This window comes from Dama dama, chromosome 19 (genome assembly GCF_033118175.1).
Source record: "Dama dama isolate Ldn47 chromosome 19, ASM3311817v1, whole genome shotgun sequence".
In the NCBI taxonomy this organism is placed as follows: Eukaryota; Metazoa; Chordata; class Mammalia; order Artiodactyla; family Cervidae; genus Dama; species Dama dama.
This window is the reverse complement of record NC_083699.1, coordinates 91460390-91470294: the sequence shown is the minus strand read 5'-3', so window position 1 is coordinate 91470294 and position 9905 is coordinate 91460390. Positions and strand designations below refer to the sequence as shown.

General features: G+C 45.5%; 1 protein-coding gene across 1 annotated transcript; it reads left to right on the top strand.

The window, feature by feature from the left end:
* Positions 1 to 826: 826 nt before the first annotated feature.
* On the top strand, positions 827 to 9624 carry PAQR9 (progestin and adipoQ receptor family member 9). The gene has a single exon (XM_061167796.1). The coding sequence runs from the start codon at positions 827 to 829 to the stop codon at positions 1958 to 1960; it is 1134 nt and encodes a 377-aa protein (XP_061023779.1). The 3' UTR covers positions 1961 to 9624.
* Positions 9625 to 9905: the final 281 nt, after the last annotated feature.

The following is a 9905-nucleotide window of genomic DNA, read 5'->3' as shown; positions in this document are numbered from 1 at the left end:
CCTCAAAGCCCCCGGATTGCCCGAGCGCCCCCGCCCGCTTCCGAGATGACGGTCGGCGCATCCCTGCGCCCTGCCCCGGCTCGGACTCGCCCGCCGCTCTCCTCCCACCCTCTTTCCCGGCTTCTGCGGCCGCAGCTCCCCGCCCCCCGCGAACGCGGCTCCCCAGTGTCCTCTCGAACGCCCGCGTGGCTGTCGGGTTTCGAATCCCGGAGCCGACCCTCGCCCTCGGTGCGGGCCGCCGAGTCGCTGGCGCAGCCTTTGGCCCCCGCATCAATCATTAACCGGCCAGCTCGGGCTTCGGCGACCCGAGGAGCGGGGGAGGGATGGTACGGAACTCGAGACCGGGGACAACTCTGTCCCCCGAGGCGGCCGCGAAACACTAGCCGGGAGGCCCCCGCCCTCCCTCGGTGCGCCCGTCCCCCGCTCCCTCCAGCGCCTCCGCTCCCCCCGTCCCCGCCTCCCGAGCCGGGGGCGGCGGCGGCTGCGCCCCCACCGCGCGATGCCCAGTCACCGCAGCAGCGCCGCCGCCGCAGTCGATCGCGCCGCCGCCGCTGCCGCAGCCGGTAGCGGGGAGCCGGGCGAAGGGGCCGCCGTGCCCCGCGCGCTCCTGCCGGTTGGCACGCGGCTTGGAGATCGATGATTATTTGTATTTATTTCTTTATTTTTTTAGGAACGGCTGTTCAGAGGCTCCGGTCTTCTTCTGAACCTGCAGCGACGCCCCCGGCGCGCGCACAAAGGCTCCGACGGCGGCCGGCGGGGACTGGCGAGCGCGCAGGAGCCGGCGCCAGAGGTCGCCGGTGCGCGTCCTAGCCAAGCCCCGGGCACCATGCCGCGGCGCCTGCAGCCCCGGAGCGCGGGCACAAAGGGCCCGCCTGGCGCGACCGCGGCGGCTTCGGAGGCCGCCTCGCGTCCCCACGCCTTGGCCTCCGGGGACTCTCCGGCATCCGCCAAGCCGCTGCTGCGCTGGGACGAGGTGCCCGACGACTTCGTGGAGTGCTTCATCCTGTCAGGCTACCGGCGGCTGCCGTGCACGGCGCAGGAGTGCCTGGCCTCGGTGCTGAAGCCCACCAACGAGACGCTCAACTTCTGGACGCACTTCATCCCGCTGCTGCTGTTCCTGAACAAGTTCTGCCGCCTCTTCTTCCTGAGCGGCCGCGACGTGCCCTTCCACCACCCGTGGCTGCTGCCGCTGTGGTGCTACGCGTCGGGCGTGCTGCTGACCTTCGCCATGAGCTGCACGGCGCACGTGTTCAGCTGCCTGTCGCTGCGCCTGCGCGCCGCCTTCTTCTACCTGGACTACGCGTCCATCAGCTACTACGGCTTCGGCAGCACCGTGGCCTACTACTACTACCTGTTGCCAGGCCTGAGCTTGTTGGACGCCCGGGTGATGACCCCATACGTGCAGCAGCGCCTGGGCTGGCACGTGGACTGCACGGGGCTCATCGCCGCCTACCGCGCGCTCGTGCTGCCCGTGGCCTTCGTGCTGGCGGTGGCCTGCACCGTGGCCTGCTGCAAGAGCCGCACCGACTGGTGCTCTTACCCGTTCGCGCTGCGCACCTTCGTCTTCGTCATGCCGCTGAGCATGGCCTGCCCCATCATGCTGGAGAGCTGGCTCTTCGACCTGCGCGGGGAGAACCCCACACTCTTCCTGCACTTCTACCGCCGCTACTTCTGGCTGGTGGTGGCTGCCTTCTTCAACGTGAGCAAGATCCCCGAGCGCATCCAGCCGGGCCTCTTCGACATCATCGGCCACAGCCACCAGCTCTTCCACATTTTCACTTTCCTCAGCATCTACGATCAGGTGTATTACGTGGAGGAGGGCCTGCGCCAGTTCCTCAAGGAGCCACCAGACGCGCCCACCTTCCTGGGCACTGTGGGCTACATGCTGCTGCTGGTTGTCTGCCTGGGGTTGGTCATCAAGAAGTTCCTCAGCAACGCCGAATTCTGCAGTAAAAAGTGAGCCTCCTCCTTGGGGGAGGCTGCCGGCTCGCCCACCAGTTTGTTGGGAGTTTCTGTTGTTGGTTTGTTTTGAAGTTTTGTCGTGTTTCCTTCTTTGCTTGAGGAAGGTGCTGCGAAACCACAGGGGGGAAAGTCCAGCAAGGCAGGAGGGTCTCAGCGCACCTGGGGCTTTGGAAGAGGGAGGTGGGCAAACGGGAGCGATAGGGCAGCTGGTTCTTGTCCTTGGAGAAAATTCAGATGGTGTCTGTGGCATCAGGGATTCTTCTAAGGCAGCGAATAAAACCCCCACTAAAACCCCAAATGGTTCGATTTTCCAGTCGTCTTCTCTGCCAGAGGTAATTGCAAGTGACCGTTGTGAGGTCAGGCATGGAGTAAAGAGGGTAAGTAGACGAAATCCCTGGGTACTTCCATTTGGTTCTGAGGAATGCTTGCATTTGTCTAGGAATAGACCTTTGTAGAAAATCAGCACAGAGACACAAACCCAGGGTTTAACCTGCTAGAAAATGCATGGACTGTGAACACATGTTAATTATTTCAAAATGTTTTCTCAGATGTTATTTAAATAGTAATATATACAATGGTTTTTCATAATTTATCAAAGCCTGTTATCTGCACTGAATTTTCTTGTTGTGTAGTTTTGAATTTTGCAGCCCTTCTGCATTGCATACACTTGAACTGGACATCAGGGCAAGCTGCTTGAGACTTCTCAGCTACTTTTTTTACACAGTATTTTTTTGGAGACCTGTGTGTGTCTTGATACAACTGTGAATTATTCTACCGTAGGGACTCTGGTTAAACTATTGAGAGGAAGCTAAGTGGTTTGTATAGATCCCAGATTCCTGTTTACTTTAATGTATTCCATAAAACCCACCTGATTTTTTTTTTTTTTTTTTGCTTTCTTTTTAATCTTATTCTCTCCTTCTCTACTGATTTAAATTGCCACTGGAATAAATGTGCCTTTTGAAGCAATGCCCAAATGACTGGTCCTCAAAAATATCAATGGTTTCTCACATGGGGAGAGCAGTAGGAGTAAGCTTTTCTTACTTGATTGCAAATCGAGGTTTAACATTCCACTCAGGAGGGAAGGAAGATGGTGCTGGTTGTTTTTGGTAGGACCGAAAGTTGCTTACCAGGACATGCAGAACATTTGCCTTCTCTACAAGGAGAAGAAACCAACCCACTACTGTAGCTATGGTTCCTAATGTAGTCACTGGAGAACGTGACTGTGCCCATCTATCCTTGCTTAAAATTAAAATCATAGTATTCAGGAATAAATTTGGCAGTTGTGTTATGAAAAATCAGGAGTATGTTATTTGAGTTGTAGTTTAAGCCAAATAAGATGACCTTTGCCTAGTTAAGCACTGAAGTCTCATTTGGGTCCAGACTATGGAAATGAACGGCAGTCACCCTAAGTCTTTGAAAAATTTGGGAAGCACATTCCTGAGATCCTGTCTGACAACCACATTGGCCAGTGTTACTTAAGATAGTTCTCGTAAATGCTATCCTGGTTCTGAAATGGCAACTCTAGATTAACACAAACTAGTGAGGTGATTTAAATGCTTATCACACTTCTGACAATTCCTTTTGGTGAAGAGCCAAGTAAGTCATTGAATGGGGAAGTCTTGACTTCACGGTACAATTTAGATCAAGCACAGAAGGTAGATGAACACTTACCTCAGCACTGGTAGGCTGGCGCTCCTGCCAAGACTGCTGTTTTTGTTTATGCTTTTAATCACTACTGTATTTGTAAACAGAGAGGTTCGGCACAACTCCCTTGAGGAACCAATATCCTTGTGTGTTAACTGCACACAGACGTAAACTGCACGTCTGTCCGTATTTGACTTAGGACCTCTTAATGGGATCATGAATACACTTTGCAAGTCTGCTGATAGGTGTCAGTGTCTCATCTTTGGCAAAGTGCAAGGAGATTCCTGTTAGGTTACATTACAGAGACTGAGAGTTGTGCCTGCCACGGATGTTAATAACTCAGCTGTAACTTCATTCCGAACGTGTGCTCAAGGACAGTTGTGGAAATCAGGCTATTTCTGCAGGCAAACTCATTTGCATGTCATTGCTGTGTCTTCTAGAACCCCAAAGAATGTTGGTTTAGAAGCTGGATGAACAGGTTGAGAAGTATTTTGGGTCTTCCTGGTAAAATAGCGACCTCCTTTTTCAGAAGAAACTTTCTAGAGACAGACTTCTAAAAAATGTCGATGAGTTTGAGAAATTAAGCCCGTATCTGTTGTTTTCAATTTTTGTTGGCGATCTTCCAGGTTCTCAAACGAAATTCTCTTCTTGCCCTGTGTCTTTGTCCTTAAGCAGAGGCCACTTAAGGATAAAATTGTACCCATATCATTTTCAAGTGATTATGATGCATGAGCTCAGTAAGATGACACACTTTCCCCGGAAGGTTTCTGTGGAGTAAAGTCTCACTTCGTTCCCTTTGTCTCTTCCATCCTGCACTTTCCCTTTCCTGCTCCATCTTGGTTTTTTCTGTACCGCAGACAGCGTTGACAAAGGATATTCTGGTGGAAAACAGTGGTTTGGCTTTACTCTGTATTCCCATAGGAACCCTATATACTACATAAGACCAAGGAATGATTTGTGAAACTATATATGTTATTTGCTAAATGATATCAGATTTCAGTCAAGGTAAAAGATGGTTTTTGAGAATCAGCAAATATTTACTCAGTCTCCACATTTGCATGGAACTCTCCAGGTGTATTACATATTTCAGGGATAATATGGCAATCACAACATAATTGCTTGTAAAATATTTTTTCACGTAAAATGTTTTTTCCCACTCTCCATGGAGCTACGTCCTTTAAAATTCAGTCTTAGTTTATAGTGTTCAGCTGTTTGAAATGTAGCACAAATGATAAGTCAAAATGCACTCCCTTATCTCTGTGCAACCTATTTCAGCAGTAGAATTTTGAACCCTATTATGTAATGCATTTTATTTTTACTTGTTAGTCATGATCTAGGTGACATCTCAAGGAGCAGTCATGCCTGGGAAATGAGGGTGTTTGACTTGCATGCCTGTCACCCCGTGGGTTGGTCTCTGAAGCTGACTCAGGCTGACTTAATTGGCCAGGTTGGAGGGCGTCCCCTTCTTTCCTGTCACTCTTGTATCTGCACCTTCAGGTGAAGAGGGTGACCTTCCCAGAGAGAGGAAGTGAGTTCTTCAGTCATGTCATGCCTTGTAAAAATAAACGTGATCTTTCCCACTGGCCATATAACTTTCTATAAATAGCCCGGGAAGAAAGTGTGGGGCTTCACAGCTGGCCAGAGTGGCCTTCCCATGTTTCCATTCATAAATCCTACCTGTAAGTGATTGCAGTCAAAACCCGTTTCACCTAATTCATCTTACTGCTTCAGGGGAATCATTCTGAAGAATGCAAAATCTGGGGATGGAGATGATTTTTATAACTTTTTCTGATTTGGTGCTGAATCTGAGAGCTAACAGCAATAACAAGCAGGGATTTTAATCTTCAGATCTCTTCACAACTTGATTTAATATGCACAAAACTCTAGTAGGAGAAAGATATTGAAGGGGTTATCTCCATTTCAGGGTTATACCATTGGTCCCCTAAGGTGACATAATTAGAATGTGGGGACAGTTGTGTGCTCAATTATGTTTACTAATTCACATGGCTATGATGCCTGGCCAAGCACATTGACACTAACTGGATATATATTTTTTCCTCCTTTAATTCATTACCTTATAATGACAAAACAGCAAGGTTAGAGATGGCTGTCCTTGAATTTGGGCTTCCCAGGTGGCACTAGTGGTAAAGAACTTGCCTGCCAATACAGGAGATGTAGGAGACACAAGTTCAATCCCTGGGTCAGGAAGATCCCCTGAAGGGGGGCAGGGCAACCCACACCAGTATTCTTGCCTGGAGGATCCCACAGACAGAGGAGCCTGGCTGAGTATAGTCCATAAGGGTGCAGAGTTGCACACGACTAAAGCAACTTCACAGGCACACATCCTTGAATTTAGATTATAATGTTGTAAACAAAATGTTATTATTAACCACTTAAGTAGTTAGGTGGTTTTGTCCTCTTGAGTTGTTCTTCACCTATTGAAGTCTGCCGTTGCTAACTTCATTCTGTAAGAGTCCTGTGAGCCAATTTTCATTTTTTTGTTCATGTAATGCCTTCAGTGATCATTGAGCACCTTCTGCATGTAAGATGCTGGGCCAGGAACAATCCGTATCATTACAGCCGTTACCCTCTGCTGGTGGAACAGAGGTAGGAACACTGGGAAAAAACCCTCTGACCAGGGACCCAACTCTAACCTTGGCCATAAGCACAATGTCCTAAGCCACTGTGTTTGGTTCTTTTCTCCTATTAGTCTAAGAACAACGCATAGAATCTTATTTCAATTAACATCTTAATTTACCCACAACTGATTTCTTTCTTTTTTCTTTCTTTAGTTTTCTTCCTTCCTTCCCTCCTTTTCTTTCTTTCTGATTCTAGGTCTGTGTGAATATTATAGGTAAAAATAACTAGAAAGTTTAATGTATAATCCAGGTGAAGGGAGAGCAGGCATATGCACAAAGAACTGAAAAATTTGTCATCACTACTAATTAATAAAGGTAGTTAATAAATAACAATCACTTTTGGGTTCATAGTGTTCATATCACTATGAAGTAAGATTCATCCAAAGTGCCTAGACTCTGATATTATTAAGTGTGCATTTTATAGATAGTGTAAGTAAAATTTTTTAATGTGAACTTAAGTGCTTATATCTCCAAAGATTAGCTAAGATTAACTGACGTTCTTTAGCTTTTCCCCTTCTTTAGGTATGTTGTAACCTATGTACCTTGTTTCAGAAAAAAATTAACCTGGAGAAAGGTATCTAGAAAAAAATATCAGATGTGAAAAAGCTAGGAAGCAGGCATGGGAAAGGAAGAATGAGGAAGATTCGATTCACACAGTCAGAATGGGACAAGTTTAATTACGAACAATTTTGCCTGAGTTTTACATTTTGTCCCTAGAAAAGCATGTGCGTTCCCAGGGCGTTCGTGCTCATATAGGCAAATGAAGAATTCTGTTTGTCAGTCTGACCACATCCTGTAGGTTTTGACCTGAGCACAAGCACCTCGGTATATTTTGAGTAGCACATGTACGGTGGCTTCGTGTCTTTAATTTGTCTCCATAAAATTAGGACATAAGGCAGAAAGGCATGAGGGGATAGCACCAGCCAATTTTTAATCACCTTTTGAATCATTTTCTTGAAGGACTGCCAATACTCTCTGACATATATCTCCTGACAGAAAGCGAATGAGTCTAGACACACCGAAAAAGGAAACAATCATTGGTGGAAGCTGACTACTGCTATACTATGTTGTGATAGTCTGCATGTCTTCCTACTGAAGACTTTATTCCTTCAATATTATGAATAACTATTTCCTCCTTGTGAAAATAGATGTCCACTTTCTTAGTCACTATTCCAAAAGCCAATGCAAATTTTTGTCATCATTAGAAAAAGGACAAATGGATTGCATTTCTGGTTTGCAGATTTCTAACCAGTTTGTGGACTTTTTGTTCCCAAATAGCTTCTTCAGAGTCTGTCAGTGAGTTGCAGAATTAGAGTGTTTATTTATAGGTCACAGGCCAAGAATGCTTATTTGGCTGTTAATTGTGGCAGGATGTGACTTTTTAAAGCTCTGAACACATACCTAGATGCAACAGAAATGCTCACATATTGACTATTTAACTCACTGTAACACAGCTTTGGGTTTGAGCTTTTGAAAATGTTTCCAATGTACTATACTTCTAAATGCAGAAGCTTCTAAAGCTTCTAAATGCACGACCTTTAATATTTTTTGTTCTTGAACAATCTCTGAAAGCTGTTCCAAACTAGGCACTTCTTGAATGTGTAACATTATTCTCGAAAGTGTAAAAGTGGCTGGCCACCTTTCTCATGCCTTATACTCCACCTAAAATATGCAATAAGCACTCAAGCAGGAGTCGGGGGTGGGGAGTGTCTTTGGATGGTTTTTAAACCATTCTGAAGAAACAGCCCTTCTCCTCACAGCTCACCACAACCTTGAGAAAGGACCCCGTGTAAATAACCCTTGTTTCCAGATGAAAAACAGGAACACATTGATTTTATTTCTTCTTTTAGGTCAATCTCTAGTTAGATAGCATGATCTGTTTGTAGTATGCTGGATGCAAAAATGAAAATTTTTAGAGAAGTATTCTAATTTTATATTTAAATGTTTATAATAGCAATTTGTTTGTAAAAACTGGCCTTAGCACACAGAAGAGAACCAGCGCTTTTTGGAAAGCCTCATCTTTGTCCTGGGAATTTAATCACCTGGAGCTCTTACCCAAATGATAAAGACCTAGGAGGTCTTGAAACATGTAAATAGTGTATAGTTTAAAGATGGATAAAAATCATTTTCTAAAAAAGAAGAAAACAGGTCAGCTATGTTATAGGTGTGTCACCAGGCTGCATCTAAGTCTTTTCAAAATTCTATGATAGTTAGAAATGTCATTAAATGCACTCTTCCAACAAGGCTGAGCACAGACGGTCTACTTTTCTACCAGGTTTGTTTCCTTTTATGGAGGCTATGAGCAAAACTAAGCAACTGAGTACCAAGGCAATACAGAAATGAGGTCCAATTCACTTTGATGAGGGTTCAATCATAAACATAGTAGGCTTGTGGATAACATAACCAGGAACATGTGCAGCCCTGGACACTCCACTCCTGGTTTCTCTGGAGCAGAAAGAAGAATAAAGCCTCATGCCATCCAGGAAAAGGCTCTATTTCAGGGATAGGGGAGGATACCATGCCCACTCTTCTCTCTAAATAAAGCACGTGCTAGCTCTGAGTTCTGTCCATTTCAGCTTTCTCCCAGACTGTGTCCACCACCCTCAAAGCCTTCACTTGCCACAAACTCAGCCTTGAAGACAAAAGGTTTCTAAAAGGGTTCCATGTGTATTTAGGCCTTCTCAAACCATCTGCCTTAGGAGGTTCATCCATTTCTAAAGTAAGGATTTAAGTACAATGACTGCACTCAGATTTACAAGGATGCACAACCAGCAGGTTCCCATTTGCAGCCATTAATTGAAGAGCTGTACACATTTTCCCCCCCTTCAGGTCAGAGGCAGAGAAAGGATTTACCAGTGACCAACCAGAGACCTCCTTGTGTCAGTATTTTTTAAGTTCATTTAATGGTGTTAATGGAGAAAGGGGAGAGTAGAGGAAAATGCAGGCATGAAAAAAGACACTGAATGTTTTTCCACTGCTTGTTAAATTAATTCTTCTTAAGCAACCTTAAGTCCAGTCACCACCTACATCCTGAACAGCTGTGTTTAGCTAGCTGGCGAGGCTTTCTCAGGGTGTGTGAACAGATACTACAGTATGGTTTCAAATCGTTGGTGAATTCTCCCAGAAAAGCATTATTTAATCATAATCCCATATGACCTGATACATTAAGCAAAAATAGTCCATAGAAAGAGCTATCACTTGGTCAGTTCTGTGCATGTAGCTGAACAAAAATCATGAGTCATGTCTGTTGTATAATTTGCCATGATTTCAGTTTCTTGAGACATTCGTTCCCTATGGTCTTGAATATGAAAATTTGTATAAATAACTATGCATTTTTTGCTGAAAAACAAATGTATGAATTAAGAATAAATTATTTGTAAGCATCATGTTTAGGACTGCATTTGTACATTCTCTGTATGTTCAGAAGACAACCTTCAGCAAACATTCCTAAATTCATAGCATGTATGCCACTAATATGGAGAAGGAAATGGTAACCCACTCCAGGATTCTTGCCTGGAAAATCCCATGGATGCAGGAGCCTGCTGGGCTATAGTCTATGGGGTTGCAAGAGTCAGCCACAACTTAGCAACTGAACAATGATGATGACACTAATAAACATAAGAAAAGACATTATCCTTTTTATAGAAATGAACAGGCAGA